The sequence below is a fragment of the Arachis ipaensis genome, chromosome B3, assembly GCF_059453495.1.
Source record: "Arachis ipaensis isolate K30076 ecotype BB chromosome B3, ASM5945349v1, whole genome shotgun sequence".
Lineage (NCBI taxonomy): Eukaryota > Viridiplantae > Streptophyta > Magnoliopsida > Fabales > Fabaceae > Arachis > Arachis ipaensis.
The window spans coordinates 125,039,767-125,064,020 of NC_142438.1; the positions used below are offsets into that span (position 1 = coordinate 125,039,767).

The window sequence follows — 24,254 nt, forward strand, 5'->3', positions numbered from 1 at the left end:
ATTTAATACACATATAAATTACATTAATTGAGAAATTATTTTGATAGTTATCATAGACTCGCACATGATATAAACTCGCGGACGATTGGTAGGACTAGCAAAATCAAATGTAGGTTGTTTTATGTTTAATGTAAGGTTAAATGTATATAGTATATTTCAAAGTGAAATATTAGAACTTTATAGCTGCAAAAGGTAAAATTAAATGTATAATTTTCGTAATAGATCATCAATAACATTTAAAATTCAGGTTTCGGATGATTCGATCATTCAAGTAGCCTTCAGATTACCAAAAAACATATAGCTTTAGTATTTCCCACGTCAAGTAATGTCAACAGTTTTAACATGACATCAGGTGGATAACCTTGTGGAACCTTATCAGTTATCAGTATGCATACAGTATAAAACCGCATTCCTTGAAAGTAATAACATCCATGATTTGTTATAGATTTTGCATATCTACACATCAAACTAAATGTGCTAAAATAACAAAAAGAACTAAAGAAAATGTAGACAACAACCCTCATCATCATATTACTCGTAATATTCTGGACAAAATAGTGAACAATGGTTCCATCGTTGCTAAATTACAATAGATGTTAGGAATCTGATTTTGAATATAGATGTATTGCTATGCTCTCTCAGATCTTAATGGTCAAAAGGTAGGTTTTGACTTTCGAGTGAGATAACTTCTTACTATCAGCAACAGCTACTCGTGGATGTATCAGTTTCGGGTGGCCTCTCCTTGAAAATGTTCTTCTTGACCCCTTTAGAACCCTCGGCTAAGAGGCTAGGTGTATCCAAAATCTGCATACAACCAAAAGAAGAAAAGAAGAAAAGCAAAACCATGGTCATAAACTGTTAATTTGTTAATCACAATGCAAGAAAAGCAATCCATTTACATGTGCCCCCCCCCCCCCCTCTCTTCCCCAAAAAAGAACAAAAAAAAAATTTAAACATTTCTACCCTCCATATCTCATTCAACAGAAAACAGAGCAGAGAGCCAGAGAGAATACAGAAAAAGAATAATCATAGCCTTCAAAAGTGATAGTAGAATGTTATTTGTATGGAGCAAGAGGAATCTATGATGCAGCATGCTTAATTGTCAAAGATAATATTAGGAAATGCGCATAAGTCGCTTAACATACCTTCAAAACAAGCTCTTCAAAGCATTGTTGTACATTAACCCGAGTTTTAGCACTGCATTCAGTAAACAGGCAACCATATTCCCTGGCAAATTCTATTCCCTCTTTCTTTGTCACAACTCTTTCACTCTCCTGAAAAACATGCAAGTCAAAAAGTCAAGTTTCCTCTATTGGCACAAGAAAATGATAAGATGCAGGAATCAAACAAGAAACTGAATGTGATATGTTTTTTTTTGGCCAACTATACACATCCAAAGTTTAAGGTGGAATCGAAAAACCGGTAGCAAAATCAATGATATGAATGTTAACAACAGAATCCTCTATAAGAGTACATGAAATTCAAGATTCACGCGAAAGCCCCCACTGAATGAGAAAAGGATTTATTGTATTTTCTTATAAATACCATGTAAAAACCCCAAATGAAGGTACCTTGTCTACTTTGTTTCCCACAAGCATCTTGATGCAGTCTTGATTTGTTGAATAGAGGTCAATTTCCTTTGCCCATATGTCAGAAAGATTTGTAAATGTTTCCCGTCGCGTTACATCATAAACTGCAATGGTTAAAGGTACAAAACATTGAGAATAAGCAGCAAACCCTAAAATACAGATCTCAACAGTGAAACCACCTTGGGGGATGGGACATGTGAAACCAAAAAGCATTCTTTCTATCCAATGAATTATTATTCTCTTGTATTAGGTTGCAATGAAAATTCAAGTGATTCAAGAGAATAGAGATTTACCCATAATGATCCCTTGTGCCCCTCGGTAGTAAGAGCTTGTGAGCGTTCTGAATCTCTCTTGACCAGCTGCATTATTAAAGTTAAAGTATAGACAAATGGAGATATATATATAGAGTGACTCAGACATTAAATCAAACAGAAAGAATGCATACCAGTATCCCAAATGGCAAGCTTGAGCTGTTTACCACCGATAGTAACATATTTGATCTTAAAATCAACACCTGAAGAAGGAAACTTCAAATCAAACAACACATAGAAACAGTGAGTGACATAATCAAAGATGCAGAAGAGAGAGCACACTGACCAATGGTGGGGGAGAGATCTTGAAAATCATCAGAGGTGAAACTGAGGAGTAGGCTGCTCTTGCCAACACCAGAGTCCCCAATCATCAACAATTTGAACAGATAATCGAATTCCTGTTGCCCTAAACTCGAATCCATCCCTTCAAAACTGCAATTAATCAATCAATTAAATCTATGGCACGCAAAGTAATAACAATAATGATTTCATAAGAATAGTGGTTATACTGACATACCTCAGGCTCAGAATTGAAAATAGGACGAAATCTTAGGAATATAAGAGAAAAGAAGAGAAGAGAAGAGAAGAAAGAGGGTTAGATCGGCGGTGATCTAGTTTGATCACTTTGACGTTTCAGTTTCTTTTTCTTTGCGACTTCCAATGTTATGCTATCCCTTTTGCTTCCACTGCGACTACTCCAGAAGCGCTAACGTGCCTATTGCTTAACAACCAAGCACCCTGAAATTAGTATTACTACGAGTCTACGACAATTATTGACTATAGGATATTACTAATTAAATTTGAATCCTCTAAATTTTTTATTTTTAATTTAAAGGGTAAAATGTGATCTTTTATTTTTAAATAATTTTTTTCTCATATTTATTCTTGATCCCACTTATAAAATAAATAGTGAAAGATTATACTTTATTCTCTAAAGTAAAATTTAAAATTTAGAAGATCCAAATTTTTACTAATTTACTAGGGTTTTTTTTAATAAATAAAAGAATTTTGCTAAGAATCAAGAGGGGATTTAGCTAACTCCTGCCAACTTTTTAATGGGCTGGACCTCAAAATTCATCTTAATAAAAATAAGTTAATATACATGAATGTTTCTTCTGCTAAGTATCGAAATGTTTCTTTTTCATACTGAAATGATGTTCTTTTATATATTTTTCGATTTTTTTTGTATTGCAAATATGAATGTTTCTATTTCTTTAAGAATTTCATAATTTTTTTTATTTTATAGATATCTAATTATTTTTGCCAAAATATAATTGAATATTTCTTTTGTTAAGTATTAAGGATTTTTTTTCATATTAAATGAAATGTTTTTTTTATATTTCTGTAATTATTCAAGGACAATTCGTGCTCCATCACTGCTTCCTTAAACAATTCCTGAAGCTGAACCAAGTGCAAGGTAGAGACCGATTTAAAGGTATCTACGTGATGTCTTTGACACGCACCTTCCCTATGGGCAAAGCTTCATATTTCTTCGCTACCCGAGAAGGCCTTCGGTTCGGGGTCTCCCATCTGGCTCAATGGGGACCTTTAATTCTACGACTATGACAGAGCTAAAGAAGCTTACATGCATGGCATCCGAACTCTCATACACATTCCAACCACTGATGGCGTTCTTGAAATGGGTTCCTACGATCTCTTCACTGGAAAATGGGCACTCCTTTAACAAACTAAGTCACTCTTTGGATCGCAACACCAGCAACTCAATGCATTATTGCGTCACTTTCAGTCTGAGAAGTTGCAGAATATTGGGTGAGGGCAGAGGCGGAGAGGGCCTAACGGTGAGAGAGAGAGAGGTCTGTGTGTGTGGTTGTTGGAGGTGGGTAGGTTAATGTGAGAGAGAAGAGAAAGATTTTTATAGATTTTAATTAGGTTTACTTAATCAATTTTAAATTTTTTAAATTTTAAATTTAAAAAATTTAAAATTAATTATTAATATAATTATAATTAATTAAGTTATTCCATTCTTGGCTGATTAGGAGTTGTTCTATATACTTTTCCTAAATAAAATAAATATTAAATTTTACACTTATAGCTATAGACACCCATAAATTAATTTATGATTATATCCTTTATTACATATTTTGTCCTCAGCATGGACGAGTTTCTTATAAACTATTTTGTTATTGGCATAGTTGAAATAAGCAAGAAAAGACTAGTAATATTTCTAATTTACAAATGAGATAAGATACTATCATCTTTATTAATGTATTTCATGTATGATGAGAACAAGATACATGTATAAAAAATTACTGATATAATATCTTATCTAAAACAATGTATTAGCACAAATAATAATTCTTAAAACATAATCTCAACATAAAAAAGACATAGAAGATAACATAACATAAGAAGCACAATTCCATTGATAATATACAATACAGTGTAAATACAAACTAATACATGTAATCACAGGTTTTTTGTGGGGTGCATTTTAGACAACCTTCGACTTTTGTGACTCACCTACCTACACAAGCCACAACACTTCTTCTAACGCACAACAAGGTTTATCTCATTTCTAATGCTTGTGGACATCGGTCAACCTTTAACCTTTCTTCGCATAACTGGGTCGGATAGCAACTTCATACCATATCATTCTGGCCATAACTTTTCATCCACAATTGACGGCCAATCCATCTCGTACACTTTGAATACAAACTCCATCTTGGATACAAGATCGACATATCTACTCCACTCAATACTAGTCGTTACGCATGCTGCAATTGTATGGAGATATAAAAAATGCAACAACTGGAACATGCAACAATCACATGTCTGAGAGTTCAATCTAACACGATACGATATCTGGCTCCACCCTTCTAGGGACGCAAGCTCCTCCACACTGTACACCCGTGATCATCTGTGACAGTGTGTGACACACATCTTCGGTAGATCTTTCAAATTCTTTTCGAATACTGCAAGGTGACGCTATGAAAACTATTGGCCACCTGTAAGTTGCGCTTGTGCCTCATGGCCCTTTCATATCCACAACTGATGAAACATCCCATAAGTAGATTGGACAATCACAACAACTGTCTGCCTTGGTGGGTACGCTATATTTATAAGATATCGTTTTCCTTTCGCGGACTTAAATCGAGTCATGAAGTTGGATGCCATGTGACTGATACAATAAGCATGATGAGCCATACAAATGAGTCATGTCTACGGAAACAAATTGCTTGCAATATTTGAAAGCTTCAATGCAAAGCAGAAATGACTAAAATACTTTGTCATACTGATAGGATTTGCTATCAAGCAAATCATCAACATAGTATGGCACAACCTGGAGGTCAGCAATGGTCTCCGGGAGGCACTGCTAGAGCACTTGGAGAAGTCCAGGGAGCTTGTTGTAAGACTCCTCCCAATTACCGTATATCTTTGCAATTGTTTTCTATTTTTCCAGCCATACTTTTCGATAGGAAGGTTTGAAGTGATATCTCTATAGTATGGCACTCTACAACATCGGGATGGATACTGAAGAGTTGACTTGGATGATAGGCAAAATAACGCCACTAATTATCGTGCTATTTAGTTGGGCATGGTCAGCAGACATTGTCGGTGCCAAGCATGTGTGAGGTCCACCAAACTTACGATTCCTTAAAATACAACATGACGATAAACATGTAACTCATGACTAAATAGTAGAAATCATCATAAATGACGTAAAACAATAACGGCGACTAATTACTTAGTAATAACTAAGATTTTGTTTAAGTGACACGCGTATGCTCCACGAACACCTAGGTGAACTTTGTTTGCATCTGTAACATCCTTACTTTTAACACATTATGATCGTACTGAAAATTCAGGCGTTACTTATCTTTTCGTTAATTTAATATTATAATTATTTAATATTGAGCCTTCGCGAATATAAACCGAATCCTTAGTTATGAAATCGAAAAGTCTTTACTTTAATTCACTTAATCGCATAATTATATTCACATATTAATAATAAATACATAATCTTTTTCAAAACTTCTCAAATACAAGTCCTGCCCCTCTAAAATCTCAAAATGACAATTAATGGGGAGTAAAGTCTCAACTAAACCAACAAACATAAAATACAACACATATATATAAAGCTTGTAGATCGGTCGTGGCTTTGCGCACCAAACTTCCTGAACCTATCACTGAAAAGAAAATCTATAGGGGGTGAGAATATCGTCCTCGAAAGGATTCTCAGTAAAAGGTTTAAGAATTGTCATAAGAGAATACGTATGAAGAGAAGAATTGATTTCAAGGTATTGATTATCGTTCGTCCTATGATTTTTTAAAAACCAACGGCTAATCATCCAAAACTCTTTTAAAAAACTAATATTTAATTATCCAAAAAATCCAAAATCTTAATCAATTTTCTAAACTGTATGAATGACCAATCTGTTCCAAGCATAGGTTCATTAAGTCTATGCTGAACCAGCTTGATTTTTCATACTTTACTAAAACCTCAATCAGAAACCAATCATAGCCTCCAGCCATCACATAATCAATTAACATTATCATCAATTCATCACTAACACTCAATCTCAAAAGTACCACATCAGAAACAATCCTCAACGCTTCCTCCACCTGCCAGAGAGATTCTCTCAAAAGCAAACACAGGCAAAATAGATAAAGAATGCATAGGTATAGATAGCAGTTACAGCAAATAACTCAGATAGCAATTAATAACAGTTAAGCAATTAGGCAAACCAAAACAAATTCAAACTCAAACAAAACATACGAATGCATATGATGAATGCCTATAATATGGCTAATGATATCATCTGTTGGTTACATAGCCAGTCCGACATATCCTGGTAGCTAGCCATTGGACAGTCCCTCTGTATGCGCATTTCCAAGCTCAATAATATCTATGGAAAAAATCCCAACATCATCCATGGAGGAGACAACCCCAAGCTCAAATTCATATATATATATATATATATATATATATATATATATATATGCATGCCCATGGAAAAACCCGAAAAATTAAAGTACCCGGTCACATCTTACGTACAAAGGGTCAACAATTTGTCTCAATTTTGCAAGTCTTGTACTTTTAATTCATTATGATCATCAATTCATATCTCATTAAATCTCAACTTTATTATTATTCTCATCATCACTATCATCACTTCATTCAAATTCAATCATTATTATTCCTCATTATCACACTCAACCTCATCACATCTCCCATTCCATTCATCAATAATTCATTCTTTTCTAAATAAATCAAACTAAAAAAGAAGTCCTTTTTTAACAACTCAAAATCAAATCATAAAATTCATAAAATCCAAATTTTCTAAATAACCATTTCAAATGAAATCTCCAATTTTTATCAAAATTTCGACAGCATCTTCTCTAAAACTCGGACTCTGCCACCCTTCTCGGGTCCCATCCAAATATTCCTCAAACCCCTTTCAATAATTTCCAAACAGTAACTCATTTCTAATAATCAAACCATTTCCAATATCAAATCCTTTTCAAATTTGTTTTAAACCAAATTTCAATATTCAATCTTTTCTAATACAAAATCATTTTCAGAATTAAACTAAATTCCAATATTAAATCTTTTCAAAAGTTAACTCATTTTCAATAACAAAACATTTTCAAATCTCAAGAAAACAAATTCGACAACCGCCAATTTAATAAAATCAATAACTCAGAATATTCAACCTTCTCAAACAGTCAATAGTTCCATCAGACAAACAATTACAATCATTCAAAACAACATAATTCAGTCCATATGAGTTACGAAATCACAAAAATATACTTTTCGCATTAATATCGACTTGTAACAACTCTTGAAAATAAAATAAATTTAAGAAAAGTGCCTCTACCTCAAATAGTCAAAATTAAGAGAAATTGAACTAAAGGCGGGGTTGTGGTGTGACGACTAGTTGAACCGCAACCAACAACGCAGCAGCTTTATTTCTTCGAACAGAACCAGCGGCAGCTGAGTAACTCACAGTAACAATTTCATTCAATATAAACACTTTAACGACAACCCTCACAACAGTAACGGAACAACTTAAGCGAACAAAGAGAAATCAGAAATGTAGATGAGTATATTGTATACCATAGTGTGAAACAAATTTTCAGTGCTTAAAATTTGAGCTAAATTAACTCAGTAGCATATTTTCTATATCGTCCAACATAAAGTAAAAAATAAATAGCTTTGCCGCTGTTACATGGAATGCAACTGCGATTAGGCTTTTAGCTTCGCATGATAGGACTCTATGGCACCAGAAGCTTCAAGGCTGGCCAATGGCAGATTTCTCATCGTCGAACGCCACAAGTTAATTACAGAGTTGATTTTGTATGAAATCTCATCCAAACCAAAACACGAAACAACGCAGGAATTGAATATTCAAGTGGAAGACAAGTGTTTAAGAAAAAATATGCATAATATGGGTACGTATGATGCATTTTTTATTTTGGAATGGAATTACCTTCTACTTTAAAATAAAAATTGTGTTGAGATTAGTCTCTTAACTATATCATTTAAGTTAAAAAATTAGTAGTTAACGCAAATCTCCCTCCTAATGACAAAAAAAAAAAACCCACATTCCCCTCCTCTAGAAATTAGGTTCATATAGCACCATGTTGTATGATTAATTTGATCCACATCCCATTTCTAACAGACATAACATTGAGAAGCGATTACATAACATTAGTTTTTATCGGTCTAGCAAAAAAAAAAAGGAATATAACCTAGTAACAGTAATACTCATTTTACTACTACTAAAATCAAGATGATGCCTAATTCAAATAAATATAGATAGATGTGGACAATTTTGCAAAAGGTTAGTAACAATTTTGCTGCCACTGCAACCCAGTTAGCTTCTACCTCAGAGATCCACATGACAAGGAGTAGACCAACCACTTCTCAGTGAAAGAAATGCTCAGCCACCCTAGGTGCTTTTGAAGTCAAGAATCAACAACCAATCACCCGAGGCTACATGTTTAAGTGGCGTGAAGTTTAGATGATACCATCTCTCAAAGATGCATGTCAGAACTGCATTGAACTTCACAGTTCCACCTTCATTCACAAAATTGAATCCCATTGAGGTAGAGATGATCACTTCAAGTGCAAAGCGCCCTTTGAATGCCATTCAGGTTCAAATTTTGTCTTGCATTTTGGCTTTAGCAAAAATTACTCCTGCCAGAAGACCTACAAGTCACACTTCTTAGTGTTGCAACAAGATGTAATATAGGAACACTACGACACTATCGCAGGAACTAACTGAATAAAATGCTAGCAGAGTTCTCCAAACTAGTAGGAGCTTTGAATAGAATAATTCCAGCTACAGAAAGTGGGAACTTATTCATCGAACCAACAAGGCTGCAAATAGAAAATCAGTGGTTGGATATGCGTAGAATAATGTTCTAATTTCGATGCTGATAGGGAACTGTAATAGTTGAGAGAAACTGCCAGAATAGTTCCCTCTTATCACACCTGTAAGTTGTTGCTCCCGTGTGATGAAGAAACCACATGGATGAGAAGCTGATCGCCAGATCCAAAAATCCACTAAAGGTCATTACTAACCAAAAGCTAGGCAATTGTAGTAGCGGTTTGCCAATTAAAGAAGAGTGAGTAGCTTTTGCTTCTGCTATCAACATAATATTTATTTCAAAAATTGTGGAGAAAACTCACGTTCTTAAGAGATAGTCCACCTCACTGAAAACAATAATCAAGAAAATCCCCAAAGGCAGAGAAACGGTGTTGTTCAACAATACCACTGTAAACTCATTTAAATTTCCTGATTTTGTGACTTGCTTTGCCAAGTCCATGACCCTTCGCAGGGTCAGCTGCAGCGCAAAATATAAGCAACTAATCAACCAGTAAGCATTACCAAAAGCAAACAATTATAGCTCATCTACAAATATACACATTATCAAAGTTAACTAATCTTTCTCCGCTTTGGAATAAGTGCCCTCCATTAAGTACAAACCTGAAACATCAACGCGCGCTGCATCCACTTTCATCAAAATAAGTGAATAGTGGTAAAGCCTTAGTTGAATAAAATGATTCACTGACTTCATCCAGAGTAACATATATCAGTGAAATATAATACTAATAACAAGAAAAGAAAAGTATATAAATATCCAGATAATTTTAGAAAGAAGAAAACCATACTGACAGAATAAAAGAAAAGAAAGTTCAATGATCATTTGGAGGGGGGAAAAAGGATTTTAGCAAGACAGAGGGCAGATGATAATGAATTTAATATTGACTTGTCAGCTTTGATATCTCAACTCCCTAGTCAACGGACGAAGTTTCCAGCAAACAAGGAATGAATCCTTGTAGGTGTTAGGAGGGGCAGCTTCTGCCACTAGAACCCATGACCACCAACCAATTCACAAGACTATGCCTCCCATTGAACCAAAGCTTACCCCCAAATCTCAAAAGGTCTATAGTCACAGAATATGATGCAGTTAAGAAACAGTTAAGTATTTGCCAAGCATAGCCAGTAGCATGAAAAGAAAGATCAGTAATCCCTCCAGTTATTGCTGAAAGGATCTGCAACAGAAATACAAAAACTCTATCAGGTCATCTTACTAAACAATTTGTGATGGTTTATAAAATAAATAAGGACATTTTTATAGAAAACAAACACCACTGAATAAACCATGTTCATGTTCAATTCACCAAAAGGGATGGAAAAAGAGTAATGATACCCCAAATAAAGTACATTCGAAAAAGAATAATACAAAATCCTAACATTTCCTTCCTACAAGCTACAACAATAAAGCCTTTTTTTTCTGTTTTCACTAGGTAGAGTTGGTTATAGCAAACTAGGAATCGAAGTATGCCCTTGTATCCTATTGTAAGCCAAACAATACATAGGCACAACAAAGTAAAAGGCTTTATTGTAAGGATCGAAATTCGAAATACATAAACCACCTAGAAATATGCAAAGCAGCATAGCGCAAACAAAATATTCCAGGGATCACAAGGCTCTAGTGTCAAAGGATGTTTGACATACCATTAGAGACAAAGCAGTCCAGACTCTACTATCGTGGTGCTTCTTGAACAAATATGTTTCACCAAGGACAGTCATGACAATAGTAACATTCTTCAATATTGTTACCATAGCTACATTAATGTACTTCAAACTGCACATAATACAAGTCACATGATAAAGAGAAAAATAAACCAGTCAAAAGCATCCATCCCATTTGAAAAAACGATCCAAATATTATAATGACTCAATGAAAAACAGAAATAAAGCATCATATCAGCTAAGATAATTAAAATCAGCATACCTAAACATGCTAGTGACGAGCATTCCTACAAACATAACATTCACTGGCAACCTAACTTTAACCAGTCTCCAAGTTAGTGGCTCAGTTGAAACTAAGCCTAGAAGGTTGAGTACAGAAACAACAATAACTGAAATCAAACTCTGCAACCACACAAGACATAACACAAAAGTCAAAAGGCACTATCACCAAACATGCATTAGAATAATTAAAAGGGAACAAAATAGGTGACCTGGTAAAACATCAAGGATACCCCAGCATTGAAGTCATAACTGGAAAGCACAAACTGTTAGGAAATTATTTTATTTTCCTAATTTATTTGTGGGCAATACATATATTAATTGTAATCATAAATTATGCTATTTCAAATTAAATGACTTATATAATGATGATCTCATTTATTGTTATAAATACTAATTGAATAAGTCATTATTACTTTTGATTTGGAATTAAATGAGAATAAAACCAGATATTATCTTTTGTTCCTTAAATAATTATCTTTTTGGATTTTAGATATATTATCTTTTGGGTTTTAGATACTATTTTATTTGGGCTTAAGGGTTTAATGGGTGCCATGCTCAAATATAAATAGACCTTCAGGGTTTCAGTCCTCAATATACCAAAGCCGCCTTTGTTGCTCTTTTTCTATCAAAAGAGTTGCAGTTCAGCCACCTAGGAATACAGAAGGTTTTGGTTGAGGAAGATCGAAAGAACCACAAGATCCAAATTCTTCCATCAATTTCTAACTCTTATGAGTAAAAAAGTATGCTTCCGCATTATGTTATATTTTTGGTGACTCAATATGGATGATCTGGGTTATTGAAATTAATTTATTCCAACAAGTGGTATCAGAGCCATCCATAATTTAGTCATCAAAAATATTTCATTTTTTATTTTGGATCGATATATGCGTATATATGCGTCTACGTTCAATGTTGCCGTACAGTAGAATTGTAAATAATGTCTTTGTGATTCTTTATTATTGTCACGCATGTAATACATTTAACTTTAACATATATGTTTTGTGTGTGCGTCACATGTAATTGCTTCTGTTGTACAAACGTAGAGATTGATATTCTTTTGTTCTAATGTTGTGATTGCAATTCTTTATATATATATATTTTATATGAGTCCGATTTCGCATTTAGTTTACATAATAAACAAATGTTTTATTCTAAAGGATTAATAGAACATTATTAAATTATAATTGTCTCATATTTAATTATGTTTATATCTTTAATTTGGTATAAAATTAATGGATTATCCTCTTGAGATATAAGGATTATTATACCCACTCATTTTATAAAAAATTAGTTTTGGAATAAATTGATTGAACATTATGCTGCCAAAGTAGCCTCTTTTGTGAAAATTGATTTATTCAAAACATAAGGAATATGACGATATATAATTCATGCGAATATTGGTCAGCCCAAAGGAAGGTCTATATTTGGCTGAATTATATACAGATAGTAAATACATGTTTGGGTAATTAATTAAGAATAAAGTGATGCTTATTATTTATGCGAATAATAATCGGCCCAAAGGAAGTTTATTGTTTGGCCAAATAATAAGCATTGCACATTTTTGTTTATTTTCTATTAATTATGCGGTCAATAATCGGCCCAAAGGAAGGTTATTATTTGACCAATTAATAGAAAATATATGCGGTAATAAATAGGTTGCAAAGTTTAAGTTTTCATGTGCGCATTCAGTCGGTCCAAAGAAAGACTTAATGTGTGACAGAAATTTTGACAATATTTGATTACTGCAATGAGAGTATCACTTACAGTTAATTTTCTATCCAAAGGTTGAAAATTAATGTTGTTCTAGATATCTCAATATGGACTTTTTTCCCATTATTTAACGAATGTTTACTGCATGTTTTTTGTTCTAATCCAGAAACTATGGCTTTAGCTACCAATGTTTCTGCACAAATTAGCAGTATTCCTATGCTGAATGGTTCAAACTTTAAAGTTTGGAAGGATACCGTAGAGATTGTCTTCGGTTGTATGGATCTAAATATAGCTCTTCGAGAGGAGAAACTCACTTCCACTCCGGAAAATCTCAATGAGGTTAAAATAGAGAAGTGGGAGAAATACCAATATAGTTGCAGTCGAAACTATAGGAACCTTTAGATTATGTTCCACGAGTGGATTTTACTTGGATTTATTAGAGACATTTTATGTACTGTCATTTAGGCGGAATTTGGTTTCTGTTTTTTGTTTGGACAAATCAAGTTATTTTTGTTCGTTCAGAGACAATAAAGTCAGTCTCTTCTATAATTCGAATAATATTTGCTCTGGTCATTTGGTGGATAATCTATATAGGCTTGATTTCACGGGGGTACAAGTTTTACAATCCCGCATCAAGGTCTATTTTTGAGACGAAAAATGCGAGATTTCTTGAGGATATTGAGTTGGGGGGGAGGAAATATTAGAAATGTTGCTTTTGATGAGGATTCTATAACTGACAATGATCAGGACCTTGTGCCTACTATTATTCAAGATACAGTTATAGTATAAGAGCACAATGATAATCCTGCTAAAGATCCAGTTACAGTACAAGAGAACAATGAGAATATTGTTGTTGCTCAAGATATTGGTATAGTACCGAAAAATAATGAGAATCCTCCTCAACCCCAACCCATACAGCAAGCTCAACAACCTCAAGAAGTGTCATTAAGGAGATCCAATAGAGAAAGGAAAAAATCCATCTATGGTCTCAAACAAGCTTCCCATCAATGGTATCACAAGTTTCATCAAGTCATTACCTCATACGGTTTTGAGGTAAATATTATAGAGAAATGTGTATACCGCAAGTTCAGTGGGAGTAAATACATCTTTTTGGTCTTATATGTTGATGATATTCTACTTGCTGGTAACGATATAGGCTTGTTGCATGAAACTAAGAAATTTCTATCGAACAAATTCGAAATGAAAGATCTTGGTGATGCCTCTTTTGTATTAGGAATCGAGATACTAAGAGATTGCTCTCAAGGTATTCTTAGATGATCACAAAAGAACTATATCGAAAAGATTTTAAGTAGACATGGCATGAAAAATTGTAGACCAATGGACACACCCGTAGCTAAAGGAGACAAGTTCAGTCTCAAACAATGCCCTAAAAATGATCTTGAGAGGACAGCAATGCATGATAAACCTTATGCATCAGCACTAGGGAGCTTAATGTATGCTCAAGTCTACATACGTCCCGATATATTATTTATAGTGGGAGTGTTGGGTAAATACTTGAGCAATCCAGGCATGAATCATTGGATAGCTGTTTAATGCGTAATGCGTTATTTAAAAGAGAACAAAGGATTACATGCTTACTTATCGGAGATCAGAAAATTTGGAGATCATTAGGTACTCTGATTCCGATTTCATGGCATATGGTTGTGAAACTTTGTCATTGAGCTTCATATAGTAGATGACATTGAAAGGCCGTTAAAGATATTCTGTGACAATAAGTTAGCAGTATTATACTCCAACAACAATAAGAGCTTGACAAAATCGAAGCATATAGACATCAAGTTCTTAGTTGTCAAGGAGAAAATTCGAGAAAAACATATTTCCATAGAATATATAGGAACAGAGTATATGCTAGCAGACCCATTAACCAAGGGATTGATCCCTAAAGTCTTTCATGAGCACACTGCTCGGATGTGTGTCAATATTTGTGATGCCTTGGTTTAGTGGGAGTTTATGCTATATGTCCTATGACAGATATTGAGTTATTTTTCTGCAGAATTAAGTTGATGGTTTATTTCATGTTATGTGAAATGTTCATTTTGCAAAATTTGTTTTGCGTTTGATCTCAATAAAGTTTTAAATTTGGACCAGCTGGAAATAGACATGCATGAGATCACTTGGCATGTAATTTCCATATTACTCATCCAAATTTGATCTATGTCGTTAAGTATATTAGGATGGTGATTGTCGTGGTTTAGTCACGACATTAATGTGATAAAAGCTGCGGTAGTTCCATATCTAATATATGAGACGGACTAGATTGTTAATGTAATGAGAGAAATAGCATTCAGATGCGCGCATAAAGTTTATAAGGTGTGATTATGTCAAGAAAGAATATATGTATAGCCCAAGTGGGAGATTGTTAGGAAATTATTTTATTTTCCTAATTTGTTTGTGGGCAATACATATATTAATTGTAATAACAAATTATGCTATTTCAAATTAAATGACTTATATAATGATGATCTTATTTATTGTTATAAATGCTAATTGAATAAGTCATTATTACTTTTGATTTGGAATTAAATGAGAATAAAACTAGATATTATTTTTTGTTCCTTAAATAATTATCTTTTTGGATTTTAGATATATTATCTTTTGGATTTTAGATACTATTTTATTTGGGCTTAAGGGTTTGAATTTGGATCTTCTAAATTTTGAATTTGTACTTTAGAGGATAAAGTGTGATCTTCTACCCTTAAATAGTTTCTCTCTCATATTTATTCTTGGTCCCACTTATAAAATAAATGGTGAAAGATCACACTTTACTCTCTAAGGTTAAATTCAAAATTTAGAGGATCCAAATCCTAAGGGTTTAATGGGTGCCATGCTCAAATATAAATAGACCTTCAGGGTTTCGGTCCCCAATATACCAAAGCCGCCTTTGTTGCTCTTTTTCCATCAAAAGATTTGCAGTTCAGCCACTTAGGAATACAGAAGGTTTTGGTTGAGGAAGATCGAAAGAACCACAAGATCCAAATTCTTCCATCAATTTCTAACTCTTACGAGTAAAAGATACGCTTTTCCATTATATTATATTTTTGGTGATTCAATATGGATGATCTGAGTTATTGAAATTAATTTATTCCAACACAGACTTAACGAGAATCATGCTGCAAGATAAAGGCAATAGGCAAGGCCAGAAAAGAAGGGTTGATTATGAGGTTTAGGTAGCCTTCTAGTTCGAAGAGGCTTGTCACTCTTCTTGCCCAACTTGCCATCTTCCAAGTCCAGTCCAATGTTGGTAGAAAGCTTCATTGCTAGTTGAAATTTGGAAAGGAGTTACCAGTGAAGGAGGGCAAGACAAAAGAGAGTGCAGAGTTTCTCCATCCCAATGTTAAAGCTATCATGTCTTTTGTCATGCAATTGGGGAATGAACACTTTAAAATACCCAAGATCCGCAATTGCTTTCTTTCTTTCTTGTTGCCTACACCCCACTCGAGAACCCAGGAACGTCAAGGACTCAACACTCAAGTCAAGGGTATTCCCAAACAATTTTTTAATAATGTTTTATAAGTATTTATTTAATATAAGAACATGGGTTAAAAGAAAAAAATTGCAAATTTGTATTATTTAAATTAATTTAGAAAATAATTTTAATGTGTAGCAAATTATTTTACAGATTATTCTCAATAAAATCTCTTAAACTATTATTTTATTTAAAAAATACGAAAGAACCAATATTTTTAGTTAAAAAATTAATTAATATTAATTCAAATACAAAATAAAAAATATTAAAAGAATATCGAAAATCAACTTTTAGTTAATCAATATTCGTTAACTTTTGTTTTTTAATTCTAGAATTTTTTTTTAATTTAAGATTTATAACGTAAGAGTATAAAATAAAAAATTTATAATTTAAAATATAAAATTTAATATAAATAAAATAATTAAAAAGAAAAAACTGACTAATATTAACTCATAAAAATTGACTCCCTATTATTACTTGAATATTAATCACCTAATGTTTCTCTTAAATGAGTGTATGTCAAATCTTTCTGGGTTACTTTATCACTTACGTAACGATGCAATTGTTTTAAAGTCATAAATGCAATTGTTTTAAAGTCATAAATTCAGTCGTCTCTCATTTTGGGTTGATCTTTCTAGCTATAGGTTAGTATTAACATAGTAATATACGAGAGTGGAGCTTCAAAAATTTCCATTTTTCTTTTTTTTTTTTTTTCTTTTCCTTCTTCCATGAACTAGCAATATACATCGTAAACGTCACTACAAACATTGTAAGCACACTACATTTACAATAATCAAGAAAAATGTTACAAGCAGCATGGTTTCCCCAGTCCTTTGTCGTCTGGTTCTCACATATAAAGAATGGACCAGCATGGCAGCAGCATCTTTCGGTGCTTCAGAGTTCGGAGTCAGGATTGAAGTCCAACCAAGCACAGTTCACAAGGCATGCATGCTGGGGAAACTCTCAGATTTTAATGCTAACCGTATTTACAATCAAAATTCAAATGAATCTCATTCTTGGAGATCCACCAAGTGGTGTTTGGGCTTTGTATCGAGACGTTTCATGCCAAGGATCGAGAGTGAATGCTGCATTTGATCTTACAGAATATGGCGACGTGTCACTCAAATTGAAATTATTTTGCCCCATCATTGTGTAAGTTGGATGAGGAGGAGAAAAGAAACCGCTCTTTTGTGCTGTCCCATATTGTCTCAATGGACTTGAAGAGGGAGACACTGGCAAAGATGTGATTGTTCTTGCGTTGTCTCTGAATAAGTGCATTACAAAAGAAAGTCAACTCCAAATAACAAGAAAATAATGAAGCTATAATCACAAAAAAAAAAAAAAATGAAGCTATAAAGTATACTGACACACTAGTTCATGCCTTAATTGAAATTAACAGGTGGGATTTTTTTACCTTGGGCTCCTTAATGCGTGAGAAGCTGCTCGAGCTGTCTTTGTTGCATGATCTCCATCAAGTGACGTTATACTTGTTCTATTGGATTGATGCTCCAAAACAGGCTGCAACCAGAAACAATGAGAAAGTTAGTTCCAAGCACAACAACAGAAAGTAATGAGAATGGAATATCAAAGGAAATAAATGAATACAAAGGCCATACTGGCGGAGTCCGGCTTCCATCTAACATGCGGGGGAAAGCATCTCTGGTTATGCTAACATTTACAGCTTTTGTTGCTGATTGGTCACGAATGAAGGGATGGTCTAGTAGCATTTGAGCTGTTGGGCGTGCTAACGGGTCCCTATTTAAACATAGCTTAATGAAGCTTTTGGCATCATCTGAAAGATGTTCAGGGATTTCAGGCATATCTTTGCTGTTCCCAATTTTAAATATGGCAGCTACCTGCTCAAGTCGACACGAAAACAATTGTGGCTCTCAGTACTTATTACACAACAAACGAGATCATACAAATGAAGACCATTTCTGGTATATCCAAAATCTCACCCCTTCATATTGATTCCATGGAGGCTTCGATGTTGCCATTTCAAGAATTGTGCATCCCAAGCTCCATATATCAACTGGAAGACCATAGCCATTGGTATTCATTACAACCTAAGAGAAAGAACATCAAGCTACAGTAAGCATGGTGAGAGAGAGGAGAATAAATTCCAAGATTTGAAGGGGAAAAAATAGTGGGGGAAATCATTTCACCTCAGGTGCCATCCAGTATGGACTTCCTTTGAATGAAAGTACTGAGGCAGCAGAATTTATCTGGTTCAGAAAGAGAAGTTAGGGATATTCTATTGTAAAGGATTTAAAATTTTAAATATATATAGAATCCTAACATTTCTAAATCACATTTCTTCCTACCACTAAGATCTTATCGATTCAGTCCGAATTGAAAAACACTGAGTGGAGATAAAGAAATCAAGAAGGTTAACAAAAGAAAAAAAAACACGAAAGAAACAGCGCAAAAGAGAGAGGGGGGGGGGGGTTTCGAGTCTGTATTAGTGCAAGGCATCCTACTCAAATAAGAGTTGTGTGTGTGTGTGTGCTGGCGCACGTGTCTTCTCCGTGCTATGGGTGTGCCTGAACGTGTGACAAAGGGAGCATGTGCATCTGATAGAGAAAGACAGACACAGTAATATCTCGCTGAAACTAAGAATCAGTAGAATTGCAAATTTTAACCTTGAGCAAAAGATATATTCTCAACTTTCTAGCAACCATTCTTAACTAATTTCATATCTTGTAATTCGATCAGTTATGTTTTTCTGTACCATAAATACATTTATTTATAAGTAAACTACTATTTCTATTTATGGAAGTTCGGAACCAACAAATCTATCCATAAATGAATAGAACTAGCTTTGTACCTACGAAACATGAGTAAACTACTATTTTTACCCACGAAAGTTCAAAATGCTAACAAATTTAACCAAAAATGAAATTAACATTTAAGTACTTTTGTCACGACCATTTTTCGTGGGTACAAAGCAAGTTTTGTTCATTCATGGTTAAATTTGTCAACATTTTTGAAATTTTGTGGATAGAAATTGTAGTTTACTCTTCATTTAACTATTCTTTTTAAAGTGACTTTGAAGTAATCCGTTGCTTGTCAAATAATATGCACTTACTAGTTTAGCCATTCCAAAGTCTGCCAGCTTGATTTCACCATTAGGATCAACAAGTATGTTAGCTCCTTTGATATCTCTGACAAAAGAAAACAGGGAGAATGATTTCAAAAGGAGAATAAAGAAGCATCAATGGAATGTGATAAGCTGAGTGGCAATAATAAATTACCTGTGTACTGTATTTCTTGCATGCAAATAAGCAAGCCCAGATACAATCTGCCTGGTATAATTTTGAATGACAGGCTCCTTAAATGAACCATATTCCTGTAGCAATTTATGGATAGAACCACCAGAAACATATTCCAAATAAACTGAAAGTGTTTCTTCACCCTGAAAATTAGCATGTATTTTACTTAGTCAGGTTCTATTTACTGTGTGCAAAGATGCAGAGTGCACACAGCTATATTAGGTGTAGACACGGTATGAAGTACAAACGATTCAAGACTAGGAAAATGCTATCAATACCAGTTCACTCCCATAATATTGAACAATGTTTGGATGTGAAAGCTGATTAAGCAAGTTTATCTCCTGTAAACGTATAGAGTTTGTTAAAATAACCTATGACATTTTAAAGCAAATTAACTGAACTATAGCATGTGTTAAAGAGCAGCAAAATTACCTGATTAAGTTGTCTGAGGCACTCTTTTGATGTTGGATCATCAGAGACAACCCTGACTTCCTTTATTGCACACATTTGTCCACTCTCACTATGAAACATAGGAAGCATAATAGAAAAAATTTCAGTTATTTGCCCGAAATATGGACATTAGGCTGAAATTACAAATTCTGGAAGAAGGTTGATGACATAATTATGTAAACATAGTATTACTTCAGTATCAAACTCGGATCATTGCAATAGCCAACCACCTCAGTAAATATTCAGTTCATAACCTAAATATATCGACATAAATTACAATCACAGATGACAGAGACCGCAGGTTTAGTTTCAGCCTTAGAATATTTGATGGAACAAAACTTGTATATGATACAAATCTGTTTTCAGGTAGCAAATCCCTTCAACATCAACTGTTTTCTAAAACAGAAGAAAAAGCAGAAAACAAAAAACCAAAATTACCTATTAAATCCAAGATAAACATGCCCAAAAGTTCCCCTTCCTAGAAGCTTTCCTTTCTTCCACTTCGACAGATTACTGGCGTTGTTTTCTAAGGATCCATTTGCCCGTGGGGTGGAAAGGGTGGAAGGACTAGTAGGAGAGCCGGGGGGAAGAGGCAACGGGTGACATTCACTTTTTCCATCCTCTTGCTTGCCTGTAGGAGAGTCGAGACTCAAAATCCTCTGATGAAGTGGCGATGTAGGGCTTGTCGGCCCCCTTGACCCAGCACCTGGACTCTTTGGCCTCACATGGAATTTGATGTCACCTTGTCCTCTGCATAAAGAAAGAAATAAACAGGGATTAGTTTAACACTAGATTGGAGAAGCACACACCAAAATGCATATCTGAATCTTGTTATTTCTGTTCCTTATAGAGTCATTAAGGACGGACTATATACCCCTGAATTCATTTCGATAATGATAAATCATTAGAAACAGTCAAACAGTAGGATGCATGGATGTTGTATAGATAATATATGTAAAAATAGTTGGATTATGGCCAACAAGGCTAGAGTTAACTAACTAGCTCCTCAAAATTAACATATATGTTCACTGTGATTTTTCCCGAGATAATCATTAATTGACAAAATTTTTAGGGAACTAAATAGTTCAATAATCAAGATCCCTCAAAGTAAAAATAGATTGGGAGTCATAAATCACACACCATCTATCCTCTTATCCCTTTTACAAAATTGCTTATTTGACGGAGCAAAAAGTATCTTTTTCGTGTAGATCAAACGGAAAAAGGAAGTGGGGAAAAACTATAAGCCATAACTGAAGCTCATAAAGCAATTACAGAGAATCTGATCAATGATTACAATATAAGGCTCCTAAAGAAAAGCGGATCAATCGATCAAACACGAAAATTGAGCTGAACAAAGAGAAGGACAAAATCCACAAAGTGGAAAGAGGAATTGAGTCAATCGTAGGGGGAAGGAAACCTGTTGTTAATGAATTGAGGAGATATAGGGTGGTCATCGTTAGAGGTTGAGGAGCTGACGCTGGAACCAGATAGCGAAGTAGATCCGAAGACGAGGCCCTGATCGTTGTTGAAGCTGTGATTGGCCGAAACCGTAGGGCGAGGCAACGGAAGCCCTCTGTCTCGGTCTCTGTTATTGTCGTTACCGTCGACGCTGGCGAATTCCTTGCTTGTCCTCGGTGAGTTGCGAGAGGCGATAAGCTCATCGAAGCTCTTGTTGTTCTTGTTCTTGTCCTTGCCTTTCTTCCTGCTGCTGATAATGCTAATCGGCGATCCTATCAGATTGAATTTCTGCCTGCCACGTGTCTCTTCCTCATCTTCAACCTCACCCTGATTCTGCTGTTTGTTCTTGCAGGATTTTCTACTCCACCACGCCGGCATTCTAGAACAGTAGAAACCACAAGTTTGAAGAAGAAGAAGAAGAAGAAGAAGAATAAGAAGGAGAGGTGGTGTTTGGAATTGGAAGGTGAAAGAGGAGAAGATGCGAGGAAAGATAGGGAGAGAGGTGAGTCACGGTGGTTGGATAAAGCGGGGAAATGACGTGGCTATTTCGTATAGAGGGAGAATGCAAGTGAGTGTGTTTGTTACAGCAGTTTACTTTGATATGGAGGAATCAGAATGGAGTGAGTGGTATTAGCGTGTCCCAATTGACAGTATAACTGTGTCTCCTTCCTTCATTTTCTCTATAAATATCTTTTCTTCTTATTTTTGCATTTTACAAAATAGAATGGGATTGGTTGGTTCTGTTTGGTGGCGGTGCTGTTACCTGTGAAGGGAGTAGATACATACATACATGGACATATATATACGTGAGAATCCACATTGGCTATTGTGCTATTTCTTTCCAAATCCGATTTTTACACTACACACTCGCAGACGGTTTGGCCTGCAAGGCATTATAAAAAAGATTGTGTTTTAAAAATATTTATTTCAAAAAAAATGTGATAAAAAAATATTTTATTATAAAAATTTTATGTTGATTTTTTTATAAATATTTAAATAATTTTTTAAAAAATTATAATTTAATTTTAAAAATTATATTAGATATTAATATTATTATTTTTTATAAGTTAAAAATTTAAAAAAATAAAATTTTTAACTTTTCAAATAAGTTCTTAATTATCGTGTGTCTTTTTTGTATTTTAAAGGCACATATTAGATTTATAAATTAAAAAATCATTAAAAATATAAAAAATTTAAATTTTTTAAATATTTATTTTATATTTATTAAATAAAAAAATATTAAAATTTTTTTGTTCATCGTAAATTTATCATATATTTTAAAATACATATTAACTAAATCCTTATAAATATAATAAAACACAAACTCAAATATAGACGAGCATAATTTATTGTTTTTACGGCATTTTTAATTAATAATTTAATATATTTAATTCATTAATTTAATATTATATTTTTAATTAATATTTTAAATATTATTAATTAATTATTAGTCAAAAATAGGAATTTATACGAATTCTATACCATTATTTATAAATAATTTAAGAATATAAAATGATTAAGAATTTTTATTCATTTTTTAATTTTTAAATAAAAAAATTGAATTTTTTATTTTTTGATATTTTTAAAAGATAACATATATATTTAAATTTTTATCTGTTAAGAGAATACTTAAGATAATGAATTAAGATTCTTAATTATCACTATTTAAGAAGAATAAAAAATATTTTTATTTTTAAAATTTGTCAAAAATTTAAAAAAATATTTTTAAATTTTGTTTTAGAAATTTTTTATTTATATCAAATATACCCTTGACAATTAAATTTTTAAGAAATTTAGGATCAATTCATCAATCATATTTGACAACTAAAAATTAATGACAAAATCTCATTCTAATTTGTTTGTATTAAAAATTATCCTCATAAAATTATTATTAAATTATTTTTATATTTTTTAAAAACTTAGTTGTTAAAAATATATTATAAATAAAAAATTTTAAAATAAAATTAAAATAAAATAAAATGTAAAAATATTTTTAAAATTTATAATAAATTTAAAACAAAAAAATACCTTATTCCTCCTTTTTTTAGGACAAAATATTGCCTATGTTAAAAATAAGGTAACCTAACTGGGATGGAAAATAAGGGATCAGCGGGACCATGGTTGTAAAAAATTCGATTGGATATTCGGATTGTTTGGTCAGACAGGTCCAATTAGAAATCAGAAGCTTTTGCAATTTGGTCCAAAAATAAAATCACTATTTCAGAAAATCATTTTTGAATCGCTAAATCGATCAGTCGATCAAATTAAGAATCAGCCGATTTTTATAAAACGTTATTTTGGGATTTATCACGCGCCCTTCTCCTTTACACAGCCTCATTCTCACATCTATTCAGTTTAATAGTTCAGAACTTTTCCCTTAAAAGAAACCCTAGCCAGCTAGCCATCATCACCGCCATGACTGTTATACTTACGCGTCTGTCACGCTTAAAATCTTCCGTCTTCATCTAATCGCCGTGCTCTAAAACCTCCTCATTCACCAATCACCAACCTCTTTCTCATGGTCGTCATGGTTCAACCCCTCCACTGTCCAATCTATCATAGTTGGAATAACACAATGATCAAACAAAGAATCAAATCTAACATAACTTTATTGAATTAATTAAAAGATTGAAAATTTGTATTCGCTTAGTTAATTCAATAAATTTTTTAATTTCTTGTGACTGTTT

At 33.4% G+C, this 24,254-nt stretch overlaps 2 protein-coding genes and 1 pseudogene across 2 annotated transcripts; all 3 read right to left on the reverse strand.

The window, feature by feature from the left end:
* Nucleotides 1–505: 505 nt before the first annotated feature.
* On the reverse strand, nucleotides 506–2,709 carry LOC107630939 (ras-related protein RABC1). Its single transcript, XM_016334236.3, has 7 exons — nucleotides 2,418–2,709; nucleotides 2,187–2,332; nucleotides 2,035–2,103; nucleotides 1,883–1,948; nucleotides 1,572–1,693; nucleotides 1,146–1,274; nucleotides 506–804 (listed from the first exon to the last, which is right to left on the reverse strand). Exons 2-7 carry the CDS (start codon nucleotides 2,320–2,322, stop codon nucleotides 697–699), a joined length of 630 nt encoding a protein of 209 aa, XP_016189722.1. The 5' UTR covers nucleotides 2,323–2,332; nucleotides 2,418–2,709; the 3' UTR covers nucleotides 506–696.
* A 6,312-nt stretch (nucleotides 2,710–9,021) lies between these two features.
* On the reverse strand, nucleotides 9,022–16,176 carry LOC107633579 (GDP-mannose transporter GONST1-like; annotated as a pseudogene).
* Nucleotides 16,177–17,060: 884 nt separating this feature from the next.
* Nucleotides 17,061–22,436, reverse strand: LOC107630938 (mitogen-activated protein kinase kinase kinase 3). The gene is made up of 11 exons (XM_088507083.1): nucleotides 21,527–22,436; nucleotides 20,548–20,859; nucleotides 20,092–20,179; nucleotides 19,938–20,000; nucleotides 19,642–19,802; nucleotides 19,476–19,551; nucleotides 18,553–18,612; nucleotides 18,346–18,453; nucleotides 18,004–18,243; nucleotides 17,802–17,905; nucleotides 17,061–17,651 (listed from the first exon to the last, which is right to left on the reverse strand). The coding sequence occupies exons 1-11, from the start codon at nucleotides 21,943–21,945 to the stop codon at nucleotides 17,387–17,389; spliced, it is 1,896 nt and encodes a 631-aa protein (XP_088363209.1). The 5' UTR covers nucleotides 21,946–22,436; the 3' UTR covers nucleotides 17,061–17,386.
* Between the last annotated feature and the right edge of the window lie 1,818 nt (nucleotides 22,437–24,254).